The 27,954-nt window shown below is 47.9% G+C and overlaps 1 protein-coding gene across 1 annotated transcript in view; it reads right to left on the bottom strand.

The window, feature by feature from the left end:
• Positions 1-7,273: 7,273 nt before the first annotated feature.
• EFNA2 (ephrin A2) overlaps positions 7,274-27,954 on the bottom strand; it is a 166,629-nt gene continuing 145,948 nt past the window's right edge. The window contains exons 3-4 of the mRNA XM_080989275.1: positions 14,033-14,098; positions 7,274-7,959 (exon numbers count right to left, since the gene is read on the bottom strand). Of these exons, the coding sequence (XP_080845401.1) occupies positions 7,832-7,959; positions 14,033-14,098 (194 nt within the window). The 3' untranslated portion in view covers positions 7,274-7,831. The remainder of the gene's footprint in view (positions 7,960-14,032; positions 14,099-27,954) is intronic.

Raw genomic sequence — 27,954 nt, 5'->3', positions numbered from 1 at the left:
AGTGGCAGCGCCTGAACTTTGGAACTCCACGCCTATTGATGCCCGGCAGGCAACTTGACTGTACCTTTTTTTGGTGTGTGTGTCTGCTAAAAACATTTTTGTTTGTTAGGCAAGCCTCTCCAGATGTGTAGAACACCGATTTGCGTCGTAATCTGGCTTCTAGCTTATCTCTGTTTTCTATTTTTTGGGAGGGAATGTTGCTTTTATCTGGTTTTAACAATGAGTACATTTCTTTGTTCCTTTTGCAAAGCACTTCAAAAAAAATTTTTGGTTTTTAAACACACACACACACACACACACACACACATATATATAAATATATGGACGTGGGTGGCGCTGTGGGTTAAACCACAGAGCCTAGGACTTGCCGATCAGAAGGTTGGCGGTTCGAATCCCCGTGACGGGGTGAGCTCCCGTTGCTTGGTCCCTGCTCCTGCCAACCTAGCAGTTCGAAAGCACTTCAAAGTGCAAGTAGATAAATAGGTACCGCTCCAGCAGGAAGGTAAACGGCGTTTCCGTGCGCTGCTCTGGTTCGCCAGAAGCGGCTTAGTCCTGCTGGCCACATGACCTGGAAGCTGTACGCCGGCTCCCTCGGCCAGTAAAGTGAGATGAGCGTCGCAACCCCAGAGTCGGCCACGACTGGACCTAATGGTCAGGGGTCCCTTTACCTTTATATATATATATATATAAACGACAAATTAATGCAAACTGGATCAGATTTCTCTCTCCCACCCCCACAAAACTGGAGTTGAAGAGGAGAGAGCCATATGATGATCACAGAACTGAACCCTGGTTAGACGACCCAGAGAAATCTGTCGCTGTGTTTTGCAAAGGCGCAGTTTCCGAAACAAAGCTCCCAGAAAACCGTCTGTCGTTTTTCAAGTTTTTATTATAAAAAAATACAGAATCCAAATAAGGTCGTGGGGATTTCTTTTCTCTTTTTGTGTGTGTGTGAGAAGGGTTGTGGGGGGAAATAATTTTTTTTGTTTTTACCATCAGCACAACGTCTGGGATGGAAGACGGCGTGTGGACAAGACCGGGAGAAGCCGAGTTGAGCGATACAGAGAAAATGATTTAAGAAACTCTCCCTCCTTCTCCCTTCATTCCCATCTCTTCCCAGACGGGGAAAAGGAAAAGGCTGGTTTCTGCCACAACGACGACAAAGAAAACTTTCGAACTGATTTTTCTTAAAACAAAGAATAGTAAAGATGGGTTCGGTTTTTAAAAACAAATTACCATATTTTTTGCTCTATAATACTCACTTTTTCCCTCCTAAAAAGTAAAAGGAAATGTGTGTGCGTCTTATGGGGCGAATGCAGGCTGCGCAGCTATCCCAGAAGCCAGAACAGCAAGAGGGATTGCTGCGATCCCTCTTGCTGTTCTGGCTTCTGAGATTCAGAATATATTTTTTTCTTGTTTTCCTCCTCCAAAAACTAGGTGCGTCTTGTGGTCTGGTGCGTCTTATAGAGCAAAAAATACAGTACTTTCAGATTTCCCTTGGTTCTCCACCATGGCCCGTCATACACAACGTAACACATTTGCATTAATATAATATATATAATTCTATATATATATATATATGTATATAAAACCAAAGGTCAAAGGCCAGGCTGCGAGACCACAGCTCAGCCCAACCCTGGCGGAAGTGGCTGGCACACTGTTGCTTTATTACATTTAAATAGCGCCTTTCCCCCCCAAGGAGAGCTCAAGATGGGCGACATTGTCCTATCCGCACAACAACCCCTGTGAACCCAGTTCAGGCTGCCAGAGGGCGACTGTACCCCATCTGCCTCGGGTTGCACCCAGTGAGCTTCCTGGGGATTCGAAGCCTGGTCTCTCGCAGGCCGCTTTCCCCCAACATGCTAACCATTACGCCGCCCCACTTCAGGCAGCTGCTCTAGACGTTCTGAACTACAACTCCCAGCTGGGCGCTCCTGGGGGGGAGCTGGTGGGAGTCGTAGCGCAAAGATATCCACAGGGTGCTGAGGGCTGGCATGAGCTGGCCAAAAGGAAAGCAGTCAAGGATGTGTTGGGGTAACTGTGCCCCAGAAGGACCAGGTGCGCAGCCTGGGAGTCATTTTGGACTCACCGCTGTCCATGGAGGCGCAGGTCAGTTCTGTGTCCAGGGCAGCTGCATCTGATACACAGGATGAGACCCTCCCTGCCCACAGACTGCCTGGCCAGAGTGGTGCATGCGCTGGTTATCTCCTGCTTGGACTACTGCAATGCGCTCTACGTGGGGCTACCTTTGAAGGTGACCCGGAAACTGCAACTAATCCAGAATGCGGCAGCTGGACTGGGAGCGGCCTCCGAAATCATATAACACCGGTCCTGAAAGACCTACATTGGCTCCCAGGACGTTTCCGAGCACAATTCAAAGTGTTGGTGCTGATCTTGAAAGCCCTAAACGGCCATATCCCTGAAGGAGCGTCTCCACCCCCATCGTTCAGCCCGGACAGTGAGGTCCAGCTCCGAGGGCCTTCTGGCGGTTCCCTCATTACGAGAAGCAAAGCTACAGGGAACCAGGCAGAGGGCCTTCTCGGTAGTGGCGCCCGCCCTGTGGAACGCCCTCCCGTCAGATGTCAAGGAAATAAACAACTACCTGACATCTTGAAGTCACCAGAAGGCAGCCCTGTTTAGGGAGGTTTAGGGAGGTTTAGGGACATTTTAATGTATTTTTAATCTTTGTTGGAAGCTGCCCAGAGTGGCTGGGGAGACCCAGCCAGATGGGCGGGGTACAAATAAATTATTATTATTATTATTATTAATATTCTTACCGTGGCCAAAAGGGAAACCAGCAAGTGGGACCTGAGCAAAAGAGCAACGTCCTCCCTCGTGTGGTTTCCAGAAAGAGGGCATAGCCACTGTGGCTACTAGCCGTTAACAGCCCTCTCCCCCTCCACGATCTCGTCTCATCCTCTTTCAAAGCCATCCAGGTTGGGTGGCCTCATGTGGCAGGGAGTTCCGCAGGTTAACTGTGCATTGTGCGAAGGAGGGCTTTCTTTCACCAGGCCTGGGGAAGGGCTCTTGCTCGGTGCCAGATCACCTGCTTGGCATGTGGAGCGTCCCTGTTTCAATCTCTCGGAAGCCCCTGGAAGAGACCCCTGCCTGAGACTGGGGACAGCTGCTGCCAGTCCGTGCAGGCAGTAACAAACTCGAAGACCCATTGCTCTGACTCAGCTTCTTCTGTTCCTAATCAAACCCAATTTTCTTCCTGTTTGAAAGCATCTCTTTTTTCCAGAGTCATGAGGAATAGACATTCGTTTTACTTTTAAGGGGAAGGCTGTAGCCCTGGCCTGAAACTCTGGACAGCTGCTGCCAGTCCGTGTGGGCTGACTCAGCGTTAAGGCACCTTCCCGTTTTCCTTGCCTGTGAGAAACTGGAATGGACAGTTCCTTGGGGTAGATCTACTGAAACCAACAGAGATCTCTAACTTAAAGTCCGTTCGTTTTCCAAAAGTAAAAGCAGAAGATTTGATGTGCATCTTCTGTAGTTGTAATTTGGCCGTATTATGGGGAAATCTTAATAAATAAATAAAAACTTTTAGAAAAGGTCTGTTAGTTTCAATGGGTCAACTCGAGTATATGGCCACGATCCACTTGTTTCCATCCTGCGGTTTCACCTTAAAACTACGAAGCCTCTTTGGAGAACACCTGGAGGAAAATCAGTGAGACATTTTCTCTCGCTGTATCAAAAATCTGACCTCCTTCCCCTATTTATTTTTTAAAAGGAGAACACGGTGGTTCAAATAAGAACCCTTTTTTTATAAATGCATTGTGTGTGTGTGTTTGTGTGTGTCGATTTGTTTCCAAGAAACGCAACTCTGTGTGGTTTACAAAGGACTGAATGAGGAAGATGCGAAGGCGGGAGCAGGTCATTTGAAAAACATTTTTTGATCGTCAAGAGATTATTGCAGGTTTTTTTTAAAAAAAAAAAGAAAGAAAGAATTTTAGGTTTCTATTTTTAAAAATTAAAAAAAAACACACACACAACCAACCGACAACATTTTGCCCACCCTCCCCAAGGAAATTAAAACTTAAAATAATAACAGAAAAAAACCCCGTCCATCAAAACCATTCATTCTCAGCAAAGAGGCGTTAAAAAATAATAATAATAATTCATAATAATTCATAATCACAGTATTACGCCTGGTGGCAATATGTACAGAAATAGAACAGCTGTTCCAAACAAGTCCCTTGGCTCAGAGAAAGACAGAGTTGGAGTTGGGGGGGGGTTTCGTATTTGCTGTTTTGCAGGGTCCCCGTCCCCGCTGGCCCCCGCCTGGCGAGAACGGAAAAAAAGATATCCATCGAAAAACGATTAAGCACCAGGGAGGCAGTCTTGAGAGACGAAGTATTCTTGCTACAGTTCCGTGATGGGGTGGAGAATCCTGTTTCTTTTTTCGGTGGGGGGGGGTTAGGGAGGGAGGAGGAACCAAGAATTTGGATAATATTTTAGGGATCAAAAATCTCGTTTCCTTAGCCGTTAAAGTAGACCAGTGGATCTGTCCCTTCCTGACCTCCCGACAGCAGCAACGCAAACAAGGGTCATTCTGGGATTCTTGTGCTATTCTCAGGTATGGCACCCCTGGGGTCAAGCGAGGAGAGCCCGGGGGCCTGCATAGCCCCCCGGAAATTGGAGTGTGGTCCTTTCACCTCTTCCCCCAGCCCCCAAATTGGCTGCCCCTTGGCTGCGCCGCCCAGAAGCGAGATGAGGGGCCCAAAATCCACAGCGCTGGGAATTTAGCGGGGAAGGACGGATGAGCACGCTAGTGGGTGTTTTACGGGCATCCCATCCCATACACCAGAAGGAAGATTATCTGCAGCAGGCACATCCAACAGGTACCGTATTTTTTGCTCTATAAGACTCACTTTCCCCCTCCTAAAAAGTAAGGGGAAATGTGTGTGCGTCTTATGGAGCGAATGCAGGCTGCGCAGCTATCCCAGAAGCCAGAACAGCAAGAGGGATCGCTGCTTTCGCTGCACAGTGATCCCTCTTGCTGTTCTGGCTTCTGAGATTCAGAATTTTTTTTTCTTGTTTTCCTCCTCCAAAAACTAGGTGCGTCTTGCGGTCTGGTGCGTCTTACAGAGCGAAAAATACGGTAGATTGTGATCTGCTGGTAGATCACTGGACGTCTGTGGTGGTAGATCACTGGCTCCCCCCAAAGAAGCTCAACAACTTCTTTGGCTCCCCTAAAAAAGGCTCAACAAGTTTGACCTGAACCCCAGGAAAATGGGCCTTCCTCCGTCTTAAGAAAAACTCAACAACAACTTTAACCTGAACCCCCCAAAAGGGGGTAGATCACTGCCAGTTTTTAACTCTGTGACTAGATCACAGTCTTTGGGGAGCTGTCCACCCCTGATCTACAGTTAAGAGACTCACAGGGTATAGATGTCAACACGTCAACTGACTGCGGAAATTTAGTACCAATTTGAACTGCAGCAATCGTTCCAGGACTTTAATTGTTCGGGATTGTTTTTGTTGGTGTATATATGTGTGTATATATGTGTGTGTGTGTGTGCGTACGTACATACGTACACCCCCCCTTGGTTCTCAAACGCTGAAAACCCGGAAGTAAGTGTTCCGGATTTCGAACGATTTTTGGAAGCCGAACGTGGTTCCCTGCCAAGCTACAAATCTCCCTTTCTCACCCTCCTGCATGAGACAAGGCACTGGGTCGGCTTAGCGTCCCAAAACCGTTCTTGCAAATAGGAAGAAACCATAAATAAATAACCCCTTTTCTCCTTTACCAATGGGACCACTTTTACTCTTTTTGGAGTGATGTTTGAATTACAGCTTCCCAGCTTTAACTCTCCTATATAAACCCAATTTTATGTCTTTAAAACCCAATACAGTCAAACCTCCGTTGTCGGACGTAATCCGTTCCAGAAGCCCGTTCGACAACCGAGGCACGGCTTCCGATTGGTTGCAAGAGCTTCCTGCACTCAAACGGAAGCCGCGTCAGACATTCAGTTTCTGAAAAAGGGAGCATTTACCGTATTTTTTGCTCTATAAGACTCACTTTTCCCCTCCTAAAAAGTAAGGGGAAATATGTGTGCGTCGTATGGAGCGAATGCAGGCTGCGCAGCTATCCCAGAAGCCAGAACAGCAAGAGGGATTGCTGCTTTCACTGCGCAGCGATCCCTCTTGCTGTTCTGGCTGCTGAGATTCAGAATATTTTTTTTCTTGTTCTCCTCCTCCCAAAACTAGGTGCGTCTTGTGGTCTGGTGCGTCTTACAGAGCAAAAAATATGGTACTTCCGGGTTTTCAGTGTTCGGGAGCTGAAACGTTCCGAAACAGAGCCGTTCAGGAACCAAGGTTTGACCGTGTAGACTTCCTTTCCTAAGTGCCATCAGGGCCGCTCTTGACACCAGCTGGGCTCAATTTTGGGGGGTGGTTCTTACTCAAATCCACATTGAATGCCCACCGTTGGATTTTTGGAGCGTGGCTCCACCCTCTGGGGGATTTTGACCGGAGGGCCATGGGCAATTTTCGCTGGACGATGCAGGCGAGTACAGGGAGCAGGGCTGCCGACCCCAAACACCCCACTGCTTAGAGTTGGGCTCTCTGTGACCCTGGTGTCTGTTGCTAAACACTTGCGGATGATGCCCCAAGCAGGTGTGGGTATGGACACACAGACAAGACAACCTCCATCGCTCACCCAGTTGTGTCATACATAGTTGGCCGTACCATGTGCTGGTCTACTCCCCGCCTTCCCCCTACTCCTCATGGGGTTTAAAAGCAACCCTCCCACTACAAACCCCTTGCCCAGCCATCGTGTCAAGTCCAGAGTCCTCCTCTTTGGAGCGACGGGCAGAACATCTCCTCTCCCGTAGACCGGCGACGTCTTACGCAACAGGCGAGGCGTCGGTTTGACCTGCTGGGTCCGGATGGCAGTGGGTCCGCTGCACCAACAATAGTTAACAGAAACGGGGGGTGGGGGGTGGGTCTAAATCAAAGGCTGATTTGGGCAGGGCAGGATTCTAGTCCTCTGTGTGGTTCGGGGGGCTGGTGGTCCCCTTTGGCTCCTAGGCCCCCCAATCCTAGCTGCCTGGTGTGTGCGTTTTGCGAGTGAGGAAATTTGGCCACCGCGGCCGAACGGGCTGCCCGCCTTTGTCCAAGGGGACACAGAGAGGAAGAGGGGAAAACAGAAGGGCAATAGGTGAGGCACCTGTTCCTCCCTCCTCACTGCGATGTCTCTTTCGGTTCCAGTTGCAGAAAAAAGACCGGCACAAAAAACCCGAAGCTGGGAGGAAGGAACAGAGGGGTGTAGAAGGAAGGAGACTATATTTGGTCTAGAATTTTTGAAAAGAAAAACCCCATGGGGTGGGGGTGGGAAAACAGGAACCCCCCAATGGGGTTGCATCCTGGCCAGACGAAAATGGTCCACAGAGCGTCTTGGAAGCACAGAACCAGCTTGCCTCCCACCGCAGGCTTTCAGAAACCGGTCTCTTGCCTTCTCTGTCCAGCTATCTCACTGATCCTTCCGCCGCCCCAGATCTGACGGGGTGTAGCGGGGGTCCGGTTGTGAACCGTAACAGTGGCTTGACCTGGGAAATGGAGGCAGGGTCCGTCCACCTGGCTGTCTGAGGCGCCCCGATCCACAAGCTCGTCGGTGGCTGAGACCGCAGTTCAGAGATCCATTGACTACACACCCTTCCCTCCCCACACAAAACTGAACAAAGTCATCGCCGCGAGTTCTCTCTTCATTCTTCGTTCACGCCCTCTCTCTCTCTCTCTCTTTTTCAATCCTCCCCCCCTCGTTTCCCCCCCCCAGCGGCTGCTGAAAAGAGCTCCAGTTTTCTTCCTCTTCTGTCCTCACCTAGCAGGGCTAGGAAGTCAGGATAGTCCAGAAAACCGGGACCACCACCACCACGAAGAAAGTCTCGGGGACCCGGAAGCTGTGGCAGGAGTTATTGCTGGTGAATATCGGCTCTGGGGACTCGTAGAGAGAATCGTCTGCGAGGAAATAAAAGAGGGGTATAAGAAGGGAAAGAGGGAGTGAATGATGTACTGCTGGGTATTTGACTCCCAACAAATAAGTGAAAATGTACAGGGCAAGTTCAAATGTTGGTTGGAAATGTAAGGAGAAGGAAGGCACCTTTCGCCACATGTGGTGGAACTGTAAAGCGATAAAGGAATTCTGGAAGATGATATGTAATGAGTTGAAAAAAATGTTTAAAATAACCCTCGTTAATAAAAACCTAGAAGGCTTTTGGTTAGGAATTGTAGATGCAGAGATACCGAAAGAACTGAAAAGACTGTTTATGTACACTACGTAACAGCTGCAAGGATGTTGCTCACCCAGAGTTCGAAAGATGACAAGATGAAGGTGGGCTGGCAGATGAAACTATTGGACTATGCAGAGATGGCATGATTAACCGGGAAAATCAGAAATCAGGAGGATCAAAACTTCAAGAGAGAAAACCATAATGAGGTGGAAGGAAGTCAAAAATACAATAAACTGGAAAGGGGTTCAACCCAAGACAGATGATATAATGTACAAAAAACACTGGAATTGGTTTAAAGTTCCCTCCATGCGAGAAGTGAGGTTACAGAGAACAAGGCGCAGGGCCTTCTTGGTGGTGGTGCCCTCCCATCCGATGTCAAGGAAATAAACAACTATCTGACTTTTAGAAGACATCTCAAAGCAGCCCTGTTTAGGAAGTTTTTAATGTTTGATTGTGTTTTTAATATTTTGTTGGGAGCTGCCCAGAGTGGCTGAGGAAACCCAGCCGGATGGGCGGGGTATAAATATTATTATTATTATTATTATTATGGAGGAGGCACATGAAGAAGGTCCTCAGATCACTGTTTGTGGCGCTACCTGCCTGATGTGGAAGGAAATTCCATAGTTTAACAGTGCGCCCTGCAAAGAAGGACTTCCTTTTGCGCGGTGCTTTTGGGAGGCAGCGATGCTTCTGAATACTACCGTATTTTTTGCTCTATAAGACTCACTTTCCCCCTCCTAAATAGTAATAGTCTTTTGGAGCGAATGCAGGCTGCGCAGCTATCCCAGAAGCCAGAACAGCAAGAGGGATTGCTGCTTTCACTGCTTGCTGTTCTGGCTTCTGAGATTCAGAATGTTTTTTTTCTTGTTTTCCTCCTCCAAAAACTAGGCGCGTCTTGTGGTCTGGTGCGTCCTATAGAGCGAAAAATACGGTACTTGCTGGAGAGATTACCGAAGGAGGGGAGATATCCTGTTGTGCTCAGGGTATCCGGCCAGCCACTGCGAGAACAGAATGCTGGACTAGAGGGGTCTCCCTTTGGCCTCCTCGTTGGACGGTGCATTCCATCTTCATCTCGCCGTTTCCTGGCCCCAGCCCAGTCGCCCAGGTTGCCAGCTTTCTCTCGTGGGAAGTGTGGGTGTGCAGAAAGGAAGAGGGTGATGACCCAGAGGGAAAGGGCAGAATGTTGACAAGCTCCCAAGCCGCCCTCTGGCTGCCTCTCGCAGGCAAGAGTCCATTTCAAAATAAACGGGAGGCATTTTCATTTATTTCTTTGCTCAATGGACCCCAGCCAGCCTGCAGAGCTTTGCCAAGATCATCCAGTGCCAAGGACGCCTCTTGGGGGCTGGTGGCCTTGCGTGTTTGGTTTCTTGGAGGATGGATGGCGGCTAACAGACTGAGGTTGAATCCTGACAAGACAGAAGTACTGTTTTGGGGGGACAGGGGGCGGGCGGGTGTGGAGGACTCCCTGGTCCTGAATGGGGTAACTGTGCCCCTGAAGGACCAGGTGCGCAGCCTGGGAGTCATTCTGGACTCACAGCTGTCCATGGAGGTGCAGGTTAATTCTGTGTCCAGGGCAGCTGCATCTGGTATGCAGGATGAGACCCTCCCTGCCCGCGGACTGTCTGGCCAGAGTGGCGCATGCTCTAGTTATCTTCCGCTTGGACTACTGCAATGCGCTCTATGTGGGGCTCCCTTTGAAGGTGACCTGGAAACTGCAATTAATCCAGAATGCGGCAGCTAGACTGGTGACTGGGAGTGGCTGCTGGGACCACATAACACCGGTCCTGAGAGATCTGCATTGGTTCCCAGTACGTTTCCGAGCACAATTCAAAGTGTTGGTGCTGACCTTGAAAGCCCTAAACGGCCTCGGTCCTGTATACCTGAAGGAGCGTCTCCACCCCCAATTTCAGCCTGGACACTGAGGTCCCCCACCAAAGGCCTTCTGACGGTTCCCTCCCTGCAAGAAGTGAGGGTACAGAGAACCAGGCAGAGGGGCTTCTCGGTGGTGGCGCCCGCCCTGTGGAATGCCCTCCCATCAGATGTCAAGGAAATAAACAATTATCTGACCTTTAGAAGACATCTGAAAGCAGCCCTTTTTAGGAAAGTTTTTAATGTCTGATGTTTTATTCTGCTTTTAGTGTTCTGTTGGAAACCACCCAGAGTGGCTGGGGAAACCCAGCCGGATGGGAGGGGTATAAATATAATCATCATCATCATCAACTTCCAATGGGATGTATTCCTTCATAAATGGGTTCCAGGCAGCAGCCTTATAGTGAGGTCCTACGCAGGTCTACGCCAAGGTATGTCCCACTAAGATAAAAGCAGCTTATGCCCAGACAGGTTGGAGTCCTATAAAACATTTGGTTCCCTAAAGCGGCGACCCCATATCTCAGCCTCTCTGAACCTGGTGCCCTCCAGATTTTTGGGACTATAGCCCCATCAGCCCCAGTCAGCGCAGCCGTCAGAAAACCGCTTTGCAAAAAAGTGCCAATTAGTGAAACTGCATGCAATTAGATGTAGCTTAGGATAAATTTGCAGAAAAACATCGGCTTTTTATAGTGCGGGGGGGGGGGGAATTCACAAACTGATGTGGGAACTGAAATTTAAGGGTGGCGAAAGAAACGTGAAACCGACAGGCCTAACAGCTCATAACTACCCGGGTTGTTTTTTAAAAAATATTTTTTTAAAAGCCATTTATTCTTTCATTAGCAAAGCGGTTTTGTTTTCTTTAAAAGCTGCCTCAATCACACACACACACACACACACACACACACACACGAAACAAGGAAAGGGAAAAACAAGCCCTTACAATATCCCTTTAGACTCTGACATTTCTCACTCTTTTCTACCTGCTCCCTGGGAAGAGCTGTGGCCAAATACTAATTATACGTTAACAGGAGGAGAAAATTATTAATTTGTGTTTTCTTTTTTCTCCAAAACAGCTGCGCCTATTTGATTCGGGGGAAGTGGGGGAGAAACTCCCCTGTACAGAGAGCTGGAGGCTGGCCTTTTTACGAAAAAGAAAAGAGGGAAGGGGGAAAAAAAACCTAAAATAATTTGCTCTCTTTCCCCCCCCCCTGCGAAAACAAAAGCAGCCCTGTGGGGTTATGTACCAAGCAGGCATCAATCTAGATTTATTTTATTTCCCTCTTTCTTCCAGCCCCAGAGCAGAACCGAAGATAATTTGTCGGAGATCTGAGTGGCGCTCGGGTGCTATTTTCTCGGGCCAAAAGCACCCCCTGCGCCTGGCATTTCACCCGCCAAGAAAGCCAGCGGTTGAAGTGGGTTTAGAAAGAGTGGGGTGAAGGTTGGTGCAGATGGGGTTGGGGTCTAAAAGGCCTTTCACTGATTTGATCTCACGGGGACAACATGCGGAAGGAAAGGTTTGCTCTTCCAGTTTCCCTGGAAAAGGTTTTGCATCGTCGCCATTACTATGGACATACAGTGGGACCTTGGTTCTCAAATGCCTTGGTTCCCAAACACCGAAAACCAAGAAGTAAGTGTTCCGGTTTCCAAATGTTTTTCGGAAGCCGAGCGTCCGACGCGGCTGTTGGCTATTGTTTCTGGGGCGCCTGCACCAATCAGAAGCTGTGTCTTGGTTTTCGATCATTTCGGAAGTCAAACGGGCTTCCATGACAGATTAAGTTTGGCGCTTTTGTTTTTTGCCATTTATTTTGCGTTTTTGTGGCTTTTTCGGTTCATTTGTTGTTTTGACGATCATCAGCGCAGGTAATTATTTTTATCTTTTAAATCTACAACACTGTCTTACTTATTTTATAGTACAGTACATTGATCATTGCTTTCATTTTATGGATCAACGGTCTCGATAGATAGTAAAATTCCTGTTCAATTGCTGTTTCAGGGGTTGTTTTTAAAAGTCTGGAACTGATTAATCCGTTTTGCGTTGCTTTCTATGGGAAAGCACGCCTTGGTTTTGGAACGCTTTGGTTTTGGAACGGACTTCCGGAATGGATTAAGCTTGAGAACCAAGGTACCACTTTACAGCAACAACAGCAAAAAACAGACCAGATATTCAGGGGATACAGTGCGAGTCAGCCATGTGATGCAGCAGCAAAAAAGGCTAACGCTGTTCTAGGCTGCATCAAACAGAAATCTAGTGTCCAGATCAAGGGAAGTCATAGTCCCACTCTATTCTGCCTGCTCAGACCACACCAGTTCTGGGCGCCACAATTTAAGGAGGAGATTGACACGCTTGGAAGGTGTGCAGACGAGGGTGACCAAGATGATCAAGGGTCTGGAAACCAAGCCTGATGAAGAACGGTTGAAGGAGCTGGGTATCTTTAGAGACTGAGAGGGGATATGATGGCCATCTCCCAATAGGCTGCCACATGGAAGATGGAGCGAGCTTGTTTTCAGGTGCTCTGGAGGAAAAGACCTGAACCGATGGATTCAAGTTACGACAAAGGACTTTCCGACTAAACATCAGGAGTAACTTTCTGACAGTAAGAGCTAGTGGAACGTTCTCCCTCGGGAAGTTGTGGGCTCTCCTTCCCTGGTGGTTTTTAAACAGAGGTTGGATGGCCCTCTGTCGTGGATGCTTTAGCTGAGATTCCTGCATTGCAGGGGGTTGGACTAGATGACTCAAGAGGTCCCTTCCAACTCTACAGTTCTGTGATTCTCAGAAAGTGCTCAGGTGTCCAGAGGAGGGCAACCAAAATGGTCAAAGGCCTGGAAACGATGCCTTATGAGGAACGGCTAAGGGAGCTGGGCATGTTTAGCCTGGAGAAGAGGAGGTTAAGGGGTGATATGATAGCCATGTTCAAATATATAAAAGGATGTCACATAGAGGAGGGAGAAAGGTTGTTTTCTGCTGCTCCAGAGAAGCGGACACGGAGCAATGGATCCAAACTACAAGAAAGAAGATTCCACCTAAACATTAGGAAGAACTTCCTGACAGTAAGAGCTGTTCGACAGTGGAATTTGCTGCCAAGGAGTGTGGTGGAGTCTCCTTCTTTGGAGGTCCTTTAAGCAGAGGCTTGACAACCATATGTCAGGAGTGCTCTGATGGTGTTTCCTGCTTGGCAGGGGGTTGGACTCGATGGCCCTTGTGGTCTCTTCCAACTCTATGATTCTATGATTCTATGATTCTATAGGTCTGACAGCCACCCAAAGACCCAAGTCCTCTACAAACATAGTATTGCTGAGTTTCTTGTCTGCTTCACAGCTCCCCCAGCAGAGAGAGACGGTATATAAAGATGATGATGATAATAATAATAATAATAATAATAATAATAATAATAATAATTTATTTAAACCCCACCCATCTGACTGGGTTTCCCCAGCCACTCTGGGTGGCTTCCAACAAAACACTAAAATACAATAACCTATTAAACATTAAAAGCTTCCCTAAACAGGGCTGCCTTCAGATGTCTTCTAAAAGTCTGCTAGTTGTTTTTCTCTTTGACATCTGGTGGGAGGGCGTTCCACAGGGCGGGTGCTACCACCGAGAAGGCCCTCTGCCTGGTTCCCTGTAACGTGGCTTCTCGCAGGGAGGGAAGAAAATAATAATTGACGAAACCCTGCATTTCTTAACTGCATCGCCCCCCCCAAAAAATGCGCTCTGAAAAGTGTTTTCTCTCAAATGGCGAGTTTCAGAATGTATTTTGACACGGTTTCTGAGCCACGAATCCTGCCCTGGCTGGGATTCGCAGAGACCCGATGCCTGAATCGCGAATCCCAGATGGGTATGTGTTTGTGTGTAGATTTGCACCCTGGGATTTGCCAAAATGGCACCCTGGAACCTGCAGAGGATCTTTCCGGTGTCCTGAGACGTCACTTACTTGTCGGCCGGACGTAAACCTTCAGCTTTAAGCAGGGCTTGTCGACCAAGTTCGGAGGCGTTGCCGCTGCAAGAGACAAAAGGAGGGAGAGGAGAGAAAGAACGTCATCACCAAAAAAACCCACATGTGTCCTACATAAAGTTTCAATTTTACACATTTCCAAAAAGGGCAGATTTATAGGGTTATTTCTGAAGCCCCTGTTCTTAAATCCCTGCTCTGTTTCAGAACCCTATAGCCCAAAATGACACCAACATTGTCGTGGTTTGGCTTCCTTCATGAATTTTGCACCATGAACACAAACAGTGCAATGGGGTCAATTGTTTCCCTTCCACACTCTTTTTCATTTTGCTCAAATAGCCCGTGTTTCAGGGCAGGCTGCCCTCGCTGGGCGATTCGTGTAGGGCTGTCTCCGACACAGGCCCTACTCAAGAGTCAGCCGCTTTAAATTCATGGACCCAAGGTAGCCACTTCCAGCAAATTCCCTTTTCATCCCTGAACAGAGACAGCCTTGCCGTTACAATCCATGGGTTGGTAACTTTGAGGCTGGACTACTGTAATACAAACTTGGTGGGGCTGCCCTCGGACCTGGTTCAGACGCCCTGGCTGGGGGAAAATGCAGGAGCCAGACTGCACCTACTACCGAGTCGTGCTCAAGATCCTTGCATCAATGTGCAAAAGGAACGCGGGTGGCACTGTGGGTTAAACCACAGAGCCTAGGGCTTGCCAATCAGAAGGTTGGCGGTTCGAATCCCCGCGACGACGGGGTGAGCTCCCGTTGCTCGGTCCCTGATCCTGCCAACCTAGCAGTTTGAAAGCACGACAAAGTGCAAGTAGATAAATAGGTACCACTCCGGCGGGAAGGTAAACGGCGTTTCCGTGCGCTGCTCTGGTTAGCCAGAAGTGGCTTAGTCCTGCTGGCCACATGACCCGGAAGCTGTACACCGGCTCCCTCGGCCAATAAAGCGAGATGAGCGCCGCAACCCCGAGTCGGCCACGACTGGACCTAATGGTCAGGGGTCCCTTTACCTTTACCTATCGATGTGCAAAGCTCTGAACAACTTAGGGGACTCTTGAACCCTGGTATCCCTGATTGGGGGAATTGGCACTTCTGCAAGTGCCACGAGGGTAAAGGTAAAGGACACCTGGACGGTTAAGTCCGGTCAAAGGTGACTATGGGGTTGCGGCGCTCATCTCTGCTTTTAGGCCAATGGAGCTGGTGTTTGCCCACAGACAGCTTCCTGGGTCATGTGGCCAGCAGGACTAAACCGCTTCTGGTGCAACGGTACACTGTGATGGTAGCCAGAGTGCACGGAAACACCGTTTACCTTCCTGCCACAGCGGTACCTACTGATCTACTTGCACTTTGACGTGCTTTCGAACTGCTAGGTTGGCAGGAGCTGAGACAGAGCAGCGGGAGCTCACCCCGTCGTGGGGATTCGAACCGCCGACCTTCCGATCAGCAAGCCCAAGAGGCTCAGTGGTTTAGACCACAGCACCACCCGCATCCCCAAAGGTGCCACATAACATCCACACTGCATCTATAAGAACTCAATTGTTTAGTGTGGCTGCGATGAGACTCATTCATTCTCAACGTGTATTGGTGAGATGTAGTGTCAGACTAAGGCCTCAGAGACTGGGGTTCGAATCCCACCTACCCAGGGCTGGATCTAGGTTTGATGAGGCCCTAAGCTACTGAAGGTAATGGGGACCTTTCTATGTCCAGCTGTCCTTTGTCAACAACAAATTGTCACTGTTTTTTTGTGCTGAATATATGCTATATGGTAATTTATGGACCTAATAGATATCTCTCTCTTTTTTTTTTAAATGATATTTATTAAAGTTTCACATAAAAAGAGACACATCAGTAAGAAAAGTATTTAAAAAGAAAAAGAAAAATACACAATACAAAATACAGAAAGAAAAAACAAAGAAAAAACAGTTAAAAACAATTCCATCTTTTCATCACTACTTTTGAATTTACTTATTTTCTGGACCTCCTCATACCTCCCTCTTTTGTATTCCAATTCAGTTTGTTTGTCCAGCAATTCCTTTCCCTCCTTTTTAATCCCAATCCTTATTCTTAATATAATATAACATTAAATTTTTATCTATTAATAGCCAATTTTCCATTCTTTTAACCTTTTTAATCCTAATCCTTAATCTTGATCTGTATATAACTTTAAAGCCTGTACAGCTAGAAACCACTTAATTTCAATCCATCATCACTCTAACATTCTTTAATTTTGCAATATTTCTGTAGGTAATCTTTAAATTTCTTCCAATCTTCTTCCACCGACTCTTCTCCCTGGTCACGGATTCTGCCAGTCATTTCCGCCAATTCCATATAGTCCATCAGTTTCATCTGCCATTCCTCCAGTGTGGGTAGCTCTTGTGTCTTCCAATACTTTGCGATGAGTATTCTTGCTGCTATTGTTGCATACATAAAGAAAGTTCTATCCTTTTTTAACACCGATTGGCCGACTATGCCCAGGAGAAAGGCCTCTGGTTTCTTCAAGAAGGTATATTTAAATACCTTTTTTAATTCATTATATATCATTTCCCAGAAAGCCTTAATCTTTGGGCACGTTATGAACCTAATAGATATCTCAAGCCTTTTGCACATGTGGCCATGCAACCAGTCCATGCAGAATGTAGGCACCCTATACAGTGGCACCTCGGGTTAAGTACTTGATTCGTTCCGGAGGTCCGTTCTTAACCTGAAACTGTTCTTAACCTGAAGCACCACTTTAGCTAAGGGGGCCTCCCGCTGCTACCGCACCACCGCAGCACAATTTCTGTTCTCATCCTGAAGCAAAGTTCTTAACCTGAAGCACTATTTCTGGGTTAGGGTTAGCGGAGTCTGTAACCTGAAGCGTATGTAACCTGAAGCGTATGTAACCCGAGGTACCACTGTATATAGAAATGAGCAAACCAGTGATATTTTAGGGAGCAGGCGGGGCCCATGACCTACATCTTAGGAGCCGACACAACACAAAACACTGTTGCTGGATGTAGGTTTTATTTTATTTGTTTTTTATCTTCTATTTTGGAAATGTACATCCAGTTTCTTTTCCTTTAATTTTTTTGGGGGGCCCCAAAGAGAGTGGGGCTCTAAGCTATAGCCTGTTTAGCTTATACAGTGGTACCTCAGGTTACAGACGCTTCAGGTTACAGACTCCGCTAACCCAGAAATAGTACCTCAGGTTAAGAACTTTGCTTAAGGACGAAAACAGAAATCGCGCGGCGGCAGCAGGAGGCCCCATTAGCTAAAGTGGTGCTTCAGGTTAAGAACAGTTTCAGGTTAAGAACGGACCTCCAGAAGGAATTAAATTCAGCACTGCCAATATATACTTTCCTGCTACATTCCCACACATAGGAGCACCAGAAGAGCTTGGCTGCTGGGCCGAGGCTGAGTCCAGCATCCTATTCTCACAGTGCCCTACCAGATGTGTCCCCCCCCATGGGAAAGACCTCGCGCCGATTGCCGTTTGACCCGCAGATGTTGCCCAGCTCCTACTAAGAAGCTTAGCCATCTCCGAGGTGCTTCCTCCGTTTCTTTAGCCGGGCGATTTGGGGAGGGGGGCAAACCCCGCGCACAAAAGCTCCCGCTTTTAATACTGCATCTTTGATCAAACTGATGTCAAAAGTTGTCCGACCCCCAAGCGGGGTGCTTTTCTCCGCCGTACATCCTTGGACATGTTCGGATTTCCCCCAATAAAAACCTGACAAGGCAAATGATACGCTTCCGAGGGCTCTCTGCAGATAAGTCGGGAGAGGCGGGCGAAGAGAGGAGGAGGAGGAGGCTGGGTCGGTTTGAGAGAAAGAGCAAAAAGTTTGCAATTAAAAGCTCAGGGTGGTGGGTGGGAACTCTCCGAGGCATGAAATTGGCCCGGATTAGGATGGACAGTTCGGCTGAGGGGTGGAAAGAAAAGGTGCATGTGAAAAGCACTTTTAGGGAGGCCTAAATTTGACAAGGTGGATTTTCCGTCTGTCCCTGAAACAGATCGGCTTTGACAGTCCCGACTCGGGAGCCAGGCGGGGGACATCCTGTTTGAAGAAAAGGCCTTTGCTCGGAAGGGTCACCGAAAATTCGTGTTAACACCACGTTCAGACACCGATTTAAGAGCATTGCTTATCCGGGGAACTGTAGATTCAAGCGTTGGCCTCAGCTCATCTGCATCTATCCTTAACGCTCCTTCTGAATGGAGAGGCGTTAAAGAAATGAAGAATCAGATTTTTAAAATAGTTACAGGTGAAACTCGAAAAATTAGAATATTGTGAGAAAGTTCTTTGATTTCAGGAATTCAACTGGAAAGGTGAAACTAATATATGATATAGACTCGTGACATGCAAAGCGAGATATGTCAAGCTTTGATTTGTGATCATGGCGTACAGCTGGTGAAAACCCCAAATTAACCATCTTAGAAAATTAGAATATTCAAGGAAATCAGCAAAACAAGGATTGCAAATCGAGAAGATTGGACCTCTGAGAAGTAGAAGCACGTCGCGCTTTGCATTTCACGAGTCGATCTCATATATTAGTTTCACCATTCAAGTTGAATTCCTGAAATCAACAAACTTTCCCACGATATTCTAATTTTTCGAGTTTCACCTGTATATCGCGAAGAACTGCATTAGCAAAACCCACCAGGAACCTGACCTCGCGTATCTTGAAAGTTTCCTTCTTGGAGTTCACGACGGGACTCAAAAACTCTGAATTTAAATCCGCTCTGTCCTGCTTTATTTTATTTCATTGGATAATATGTTCGACGTGGTTCTGGGTTTTATTTGAAACTTATCTAGAATCATAAAATCGCAGAGTTGGAAGGGACCCAACCCTCCGCAAGGCAGGAATAGGCTGCTCTGGATTGTAAAAATACAGACAAACTCCAAAGCGGTTTACAAAAAAATATAAAACAATAATTTTCGAGGTTGAAAGAACAATAAGCTTTAAAAAAAAACCAACCAGATTAAAACTCACATCGACTTAACATTTGGGCAGGCTCGTCTAACCAAAAATGTTTTTGCTTCTTAAATGCTGGTCCTTGTTGAAAACAATGAAGACTTGATTTGATCAAATAAAGAGACTTATCCACCTCTTGCAACCAGGAGGACGAAAACAAGTGAGCTGGGAACTCAAAAGGGGGAGCCTTTGAAAGGATATATTTGCTGCGAGGTTTGGATAGCGTTTGGATTTTTGCAATATCTTTCTATTTACAGATACACACGTTAAGTGTTTGGATGGGGATCTAATGATTGGGGGTTCTCAATTTTTTTTTAAAAAGATAATATTTTCACCATAGCAAACAACATGTAGGTTTTGTGCTTTCTGGACAACGTTTTCAAGTTTCTAAACCGCTCCTTCTGTTCACAACCCGCATCTTCGTCCAGGAATTAACACAGAGCGGTTTGTGGATTTTCTGAACCAGGAAAATGCAGGAATCACGAGTCATTCTCTGCCTGCTAAAATCACATATGTTTGGAAGAGGGGAAACAGCGTGACGTTTGATGCAAAAAAAAGTAGCCAGGAAGTAATAATAATAATAAAAATTATGATTCTTTCAGAAACCGCACAGCTGTTTTTTCAACACAAGGACTATCTACTTTGGTGGGGGTTTTTTTAATGGAGCAAAATTTTAAATAAAAAAATGGGTGTGTGTTTTGATATGCGTTGGCTAAAGTCCTGTTTGTTTTCCTACCTGAGCTTTTTGCTACTTTGGGGGCTTTATTTTTTGCAGTGGAGCTGGACACAGAAGGAATGCTGTAGGAAAGCAACTTGACATTTTCCAAATTCCAAAATCCCCACAGATGCTGTGTCCATCTGGGGCAGTTTGGGGCGGGGTGAGGAATGGCAGGTCCCCCTTTTTAAAAAGCTCGTGGCCCCACTTTGCTGCTGGGAAGGGATGGGGAGAAAGGTTCCCTCCCTCGTGATGAGGAATTATGAGAAAATAGAAATGGCCGAAATATGGGTGTGGTGAACACCATTTTGCGCCCTGTCATCATTCTCTTTTTAGGGCTGGTTTGAGAAGGCCTGGCGCAAATGGCGGGCTCTCTTCCGAGGAATGCTGGGTAGCCATTTATTTCCCACAATGCCCCGGGGCATGGCAAGGCCAGAGGAATTGTGGGGGGGGTCCCCCTCTGTTTTGGGACCCCTCGGGGCGCTGGCACCCTGTCCGCTGCCCAAGGTCTCCGAGTGCCATTATTACGAATCCAAAAACTAAAAAATCAGGTTGGGAGGTTTAGCAAAAGGATCTTGATCTGGTCCCACAGCTGAGCTCTGGCAAAACCCATCCGAAGTTGATACCTGCCCAGAAAACACATCCATGAGTAAAAGGAGAAGAGATGCGTCTATTTTGTGTCTCGGAGACTCGCGTGCTGTTCCTTGGGTTTTTTTTTAATTACCGTATTTTTCGCCCTATAGGACGCACCGTCCCATAAGGCGCACCTAGTTTTTTGGGGGGGAAATAAAGGGGGGGAAATTATTTTTCCCCCAGGTGCGTGGCAGGGGCGGGGGAAGCCCGAGCTTCCCCCGACCCCAGCCCCCAAACAGGCAGCTCTCTGCAAGCCGTGGGAGGCCAGCGCCGGCTCCCGCTGCTTGCTGAGAGGTCCGCGAAGCCTGGACGCGCTGAGCTCAACGCGCATAGGCTTCAGCATGCAGGCAACTCTCCGCAAGCCGCGGTAGCCCAGCGCCGGGCTCCCGCGGCTTGCGGAGAGGTCCGCGAAGCCTGGAGAGCGAGAGGGGTCGGTGCGCACTGACCCCTCTCGCTCTTCAGGCTTCAGCGAAAGCCTGCATTCGCCCCATAGGACGCACACACATTTCCGCTTCATTTTTGGAAGGAAAAATTGCGTCCTATAGGGTGAAAAATACGGTACATACCACTTGATTGTAAAAGGAAAGGAAGAAATCAAAGCAGTTTCCCCTAAGAATAAAACAAAAATAAATGGGGAAGGTACTTTCATGCACAAGGGATGCAGGTGGCGCTGTGGGTTAAACCACAGAGCCTAGGACGTGCCGATCAGAAGGTCGGCGGTTCGAATCCCCGCGACGACGGGGTGAGCTCCCATTGCTCGGTCCCTGCTCCTGCCCACCTAGCAGTTTGAAAGCACCTCAAAGTGCAAGTAGATAAATAGGTACCACTCCAGCGGGAAGGTAAACGGCGTTTCCGTGCGCTGCTCTGGTTCGCCAGAAGCGGCTTAGTCCTGCTGGCCACATGACCCGGAAGCTGTACGCCGGCTCCCTCGGCCAGTAAAGCGAGATGAGCGCCGCAACCCCAGAGTCGGTCACGACTGGACCTAATGGTCAGAGGTCCCTTTACCTTTACCTACTTAGGGGTCCCTTTACCTTTACCTTACTTTCATGCACATGTGGTGGGACTGTGTGAGGATACAAGAATTCTGGGATATAATATACAACAAACTCAAAAAGATCTTTAAATTCTCCTTCCAAAAAACCCAGAAGCCTTTATGTCCACTGAAATAAAAAAAAACAACAACTTTAGAACCATCTTTATGTATGCAACTATGGCGGCTAGAATTTTAGTAGCAAAAAACTGGAGAGTTGACTCAATTCCTACAAAGCTTGACTGGCAAGTGAAGATGATAGAATACTTGGAACTTGCGAAAATGACTGGGAGAATAAAAGGAAACTCAAACCAGAAAGTGTGTAAAGAGTGGATAACATTTAAAGAATATCTAAAACAATATTGTGAAAATGCAAATCTCCTGACAGGTCTCGACTGAATCTTGAATATTAAGGAAAACTATAAACGTAGGAAATTTTCTGTGTATGTAACAGATATAACAGGAAATGTGTGAAGGTTAAGAATATGTAGAAAGCACAATGAGGTGAACCGGAAGTCAAAAGTGTGTGTGATGTTAGATGATGTGTTGTTAGTTAATGTTTAGTTGTCATCAAGGTATTCTCTTTGTGTTTTATATGTAAATTGTTTTGCAATAAAGTTTAAAAAAGAATAAAACAAAAGAATACAGTGGTACCTCAGGTTACATACGCTTCAGGTTACATAGGCTTCAGGTTACAGACTCCGCTAACCCAGAAATAGCGCGTCAGGTTAAGAACTTTGCTTTAGGATGAGAACAGAAATTGTGCTCCAGCGGCGTGGCAGCAGCAGGAGGCCCCATTAGCTAAAGTGGTGCTTCAGGTTAAGAACAGTTTCGGGTTAAGTACGGACCTCCGGAACGAATTAAGCACTTAACCCGAGGTACCACTGTATGTGTGTGTTTAAATATTCAAAGAATTAAAGCCAGCAGTAAACTAAAAACACGCTGGTATTTTGTTGAAAGAAAAAATGTTTTTAGCAGGTAAGAAAGAGTTCGGTGTCAAGTGGCAGGGAGTTCCAAAGCTTACGTCGGTTTCTTGCAGATGCAGAACAGGAATTTATGCGGCAGTGCCAGACTTAGGGTAGTTCAAAAAGTTCTTAAGATCTCTGGGAGATTCTGTCCGTGGTGCTACGCTTCGCTTGCTCGGGTTTTAAAAACCACTTTTTTGATTTAAATGCGTGTCGGCCCGATCTCCTCAGGGGGATGACGGCGGGGCATAAAGAGTGTTCTGAATAAATGGAAATAGCTGCGTCCTTAAAGGATGTCAGGGAAAGACCTCATTTCTGAACAGAGGGCCGGTTTCTGCCGAGCTGCCATTCCATAGCAGCCCTGTTCCCAGGGGATTTCAATATTGTTCCCAGAGGCTTGCTGAGATATTGATGGCAACAATGTCGAGGGCTTCATTTTAATTCCCCTCCCCGCCTCCCTCTCTTTCCATTGCTTCTCATCTACACGCTCCCAACCCCGGGGGGGGCTCAGAGGAGCGATATTGTCTCCCGGACAAGAAAACCCGACAATGGAGCGCTGATGTCACCTTTTGTCAGCTCGAGAGAGCGCGCTCCTCAATGGGGAGCCATTGAAGAGCGGAAAATGCCCTCGTTTGCATAGCCACACCCCCTCCATCTGCATATCCCGTCATGGGGAGAGAGGGGCACCCGTCTCCCGGAGCGAGGCCCGAGTGCGAAAGGTGGGCACGCTGCTGAGAAACCTTAAAAAAAAGGGGGGAACAAAATGGGCAGCGATTCCTTATTTATGGCTGGCTGAAACCCTCTCCCAGGATAAAAGGTAAAGGGACCCCTGACCATTAGGTCCAGTCGTGGCCGACTCTGGGGTTGCGGCGCTCATCTCGCTTTATTGGCCGAGGGAGCCGGCGTACAGCTTCCAGGTCATGTGGCCAGCAGGACTAAGCCGCTTCTGGAGAACCAGAGCAGCGCACGGAAACGCCGTTTACCTTCCCGCCGGAGCGGTACCTATTTATCTACTTGCGCTGGTGTGCTTTCGAACTGCTAGGTGGGCAGGAGCAGGGACCGAGGAACGGGAGCTCACCCCGTCATTGCGGGGATTCGAACCGCCGACCTTCTGTTCGGCAAGTCCTAGGCTCTGTGGTTTAACCCACAGCACCACCCGTGTCTCCCAGGATTATATTTTGCAAATAAACCCCCCAAACCGTTCTCCACGAAGCCCTTTCCCTCCAGTGCTCAAACCTGCAGGCATCTTTCAACCACATTGGACTGTTTTGGAGGTTGGAAAGCTGTGTGTGTGAAGGAGTTTGGTTCTATCCACCCCCTAAAAAGTTCTTGTTTTTCTTAGGGTTGCCATACGCCTGGAATTTCCCGGAATACTGCCGTTGGAAGCAGTGTCTGGGCTGAAAAATGTCCAGGAAAATCTGGACGTATGGCAACCCATTGTGGCAGTGTTGCTTTTGGCTCAAAAACTCCTTCTTTTGCTTTTGTGAATTTGCAATATTGTGGGCAGGAAAGCTCAGTGACTTTGCCCCCCCCCCCCAGCAAAAATCTCAACAACTTTTCTTCCTCTGATCATTGCTAGCTTCCTCCTGTGAATTGCCTAATCGTCCTTTAAAGCGGTTCAAGTCAGTGGCCGTTGCCGCCTGCTGTGGCGGTGAGTTCCACAGTTTAACTCTGCGCCACGTGAAGAAGTCCTTTCTTTTTTAGCTGCCCTGAATCTTCCAACATCATCGGATGTTCCCCGAGTTCTAGTACAGTGGTACCTTGGGTTACATACACTTCAGGTTACATACGCTTCGGGTTACAGACTCCGCTAACCCAGAAATAGTGCTTCAGGTTAAGAACTTTGCTTCAGGATGAGAACAGAAATCGTGCTCTGGCGGCGCGGCAGCAGCAGGAGGCCCCATTAGCTAAAGTGGTGCTTCAGGCTAAGAACAGTTTCAGGTTAAGTACGGACCTCTGGAACGAATTAAGTACTTAACCTGAGGTACCACTGTATTAAGGTCCGTATAGTAAAAGCTATGGTTGTCCCAGTAATGATGCATGGAAGTGAGAGCTGGACCAATTAAGAAGGCTGATCGCCAAAGAATGGATGCTTTTGAATTCTGGTGCTGGAGGAGACTCTTGAGAGTCCCATGGACTGCAAGAAGATCAAGCCGCTCCATTCTGAAGGAAATCAGCCCTGAGTGTTCACTGGAAGGACAGATCCTGAAGCTGAGGCTCCAAGACTTTGGCCACCTCATGAGAAGAGAAGACTCCCTGGAAAAGACCCTGATGTTGGGAAAGATGGAGGGCACAAGGAGAAGGGGACGACAGAGGACCAGATGGTGGGACAGTGTTCTTGAAGCTACCAGCATGAGTTTGACCAAACTACAGGAGGCAGTGGAAGACAGGAGTGCCTGGCGTGCTCTGGTCCAGGGGGTCACGAAGAGGCAGACACAACTAAACGACTAAACAACAACAACAACCACCACTGTATTGCGAGAGACGGGGGGGGGCAGATTTTCTCTGCTCACTTCCTCCACCTACCGCATCGTGCATTTTGCAAGACTTTCCTCGCGTCGCCTCTCGCTTGCCTTTTCTCTGGACTAAAAAGTCCTGCTTGCTGCAACCTGACCATTCGGACTGCAGGAGGCCTGGTGCGCTGAGCACCGAAGCTCCTCTATTAGCATGCAATAGGATTATCCATATGCCGGATTTATTTAAATTGGGGGCGGGCTTCCTTTTGGAAACCGCTCTGGGTGCGAGGAGCTGGCGTGAGGGCCAAGCCCGCATTTCCAACACAAATAACTCACGGATCCTTAGTCTGCTTAGCATAAGAGGGAGGGAGAGAAAAGAAAAAAGGGATAAATGGATTTCCCCCCTGTTGCATTCCTTTATTCTTTCGGAATTTCTGGCTTAATTTCCAAACCTAATTCCAGCCTGGCGCCCCCGCCCCCAGCAACATTACATTGGCCAACTGATTAAACATTGCAGTTAGACTGAGGGCTGGCGGGGGGGTCGGCAAACAAGAATCAAGGTCTCCCCACACACAAACAGGCAATTTTTACGAACACACCTGTGTCTTCCTTGCCAAAGAAACCGTCTCCCATTCTTTTGGTCGACGGACTCAGAGTGCCTCTGAGTGCGGGCAGAGTTCCTGCCGCCAAGAAGAATGAAGGTGCTTTTTTGTTTTAACTGCATCAGTCACTGGTGGGAGAACCCTGGCTCAGGGGCCGGATGCGGGCCTCCAAGCTGCTTTATACGGCCCTCGGGACCCTCTTCAAATCCTGGGGACCAGTCACTGTCTCTCAGCCAAACCTAAATTGATTGTATTACATTTATGCCCTCCCTTTCTTCCTCCAAGGAGACCCAGGGGGTCTACATGGTTCCCCCCTTTTAACCCCTACAACAAGCCTGTGAGGTGTTGTTGTTTAGTCATTTAGTCGTGTCCGCCTCTTTGTGACCCCCTGGACCAGAGCACGCCAGGCCCTCCTGTCTTCCACTGCCTCCCGCAGTTTGGTCAAACTCATGCTGGTAGCTTCGAGAACACTGTCGCACCATCTCGTCCTCCGTCGTCCCCTTCTCCTTGCGCCCTCCATCTTTCCCAACATCAGGGTCTTTTCCGGGGAGTCTTCTCTTCTCCTGAGGTGGCCAAAGTCTTGGAGCCTCAGCTTCAGGATCTGTCCTTCCAGTGAGCACTCAGGGCTGATTTCCTTAGGAATGGAGAGGTTTGATCTTCTTGCAGTCCATGGGACTCTCAAGAGTCTCCTCCAGCACCAGAATTCAAAAGCATCCATTCTTCGGTGATCAGCCTTCTTGATGGTCCAGCTCTCACTTCCATACATCACTACTGGGAAAACCAGAGCTTTACTTACCTAACCCTGCAAGATAGGTTCGGCTAAGAGGTAGTGATTGGCTCCACCGAAAAGGTCACCCGGTGAGCTTTGTGGCTAACCCACCTCGCAGGGTTGTTGTTAGGCTAAAATGGGGGAGGAGAACCACTTACAGTGCTTTAAAAGTTTTTTTGGGGAAAGGTGGCATATAAAATATAATAAACCTGTACAAGCAACACCCTTCTCCCTAGCCCACGGCTCTTATCCTGAGGCCACGGCCCTTACTGGTCCTACTTTGCACTCTCCCTGAGAGTTTTTGCCTTGCTGAGTTGTGCCCTTGGGAAAATACCAAAGACCTGGGAAGAGGCATACATTACTTTACTTCCAAAGGAAGAGGTAGATAGATTGGAAGTGAAAAATCGCAGACCAATTTCATTATTAAATTGTGATTATAAAATATTTGAAAATATTTTAGCAAGGTGAATGAAAGGTCTACTATTGGAAATAATCCATCAAGATCAAACAGGATCTCTCCCAGGTCGACAAATGAAAGAAAATACTAGAAATATAATAAACATCATTGAGTAGCATTGATGTTTATTGATGCGGAAAAAGCTTTTGACAATGTTTCATGGGCCTTTATGTTGAAGGCCCTAGAGCAGACGAACTTTGGAATGACATTTGTAAGAGGCATAGAGGCTATCTATTCTAAGCAAAAGGCAAGGTTGATAATTAATAATATTATCAGAGGTAAAGGGTAAAGGGACCCCTGACCATTAGGTCCAGTTGTGGCCGACTCTGGGGTTACGGCGCTCATCTCGCTTTACTGGCCGAGGGAGCCGGCATACAGCTTCCGGGTCATGTGGCCAGCAGGACTAAGCCGCTTCTGGCAAACCAGAGCAGCGCACGGAAACTCCGTTTGTCTTCCCGCCGGAGGGAAGACTATTTATCTACTTGCACTTTGACGTGCTTTCGAACTGCTAGGTGGGCAGGAGCAAGGACCGAGCAACGGGAGTTCACCCCGTCGCGGGGATTTGAACTGCCAACCTTCCGATCGGCAAGCTCAGTAGTTTTAGACCACAGCTATAGGGTCATTTATGGACCTAATAGGTATCTCAAGCCATTTGCACATGTTGCCATGCAACCAGTCCATGAAGAATGTAGGCACCCTATATATAGAAAGGAGCAAACCAGGGATATTTTAGGGAGCAGGCTAGCAGCTGAGGACCATAACTTCTATCATAGGAGCCGACACAACACAAAACACTGTTGCTGCATGTAGGTTTTATTTTATTTGTTTTTATCTTATATTTTGGAAATGTACATCCATGGTTTTTTTCTCCCTTTAATTTTTTTTGGGGGCCCCCAAGAGAGTCGGGCCCTAAACTATAGCTTGTTTAGTTTATACGTAAATCTAGCACATGGGACGCGGGTGGCGCTGTGGGTTAAACCACAGAGCCTAGGACTTGCTGATCAGAAGGTCGGCGGTTCGAATCCCTGCCACGGGGTGAGCTCCCGTTGCTCGGTCCCTGCTCCTGCCAACCTAGCAGTTTGAAAGCACCTCAAAGTGCAAGTAGAACAATAGGTACCGCTCCAGCGGGAAGGCGAACGGCGTTTCCGTGCGCTGCTCTGGTTCGCCAGAAGCGGCTCAGTCCTGCTGGCCACATGACCCAGAAGCTGTACTGAATGCCAATAAAGCAAGATGAGCGCCGCAACCCCAGAGTCGGCCATGACTGGACCTAATGGTCAGGGGTCCCTTTACCTTTACTTAAATCCGGCACTGTCCATCACCCACCCCGGTCCT

This window comes from Podarcis pityusensis, assembly GCF_964106645.2.
Source record: "Podarcis pityusensis genome assembly, chromosome: 18".
Taxonomy (NCBI): domain Eukaryota; kingdom Metazoa; phylum Chordata; class Lepidosauria; order Squamata; family Lacertidae; genus Podarcis; species Podarcis pityusensis.
Note: the sequence above shows the minus strand (reverse complement) of the source record. Positions and strands in the feature narration are given on the sequence as shown.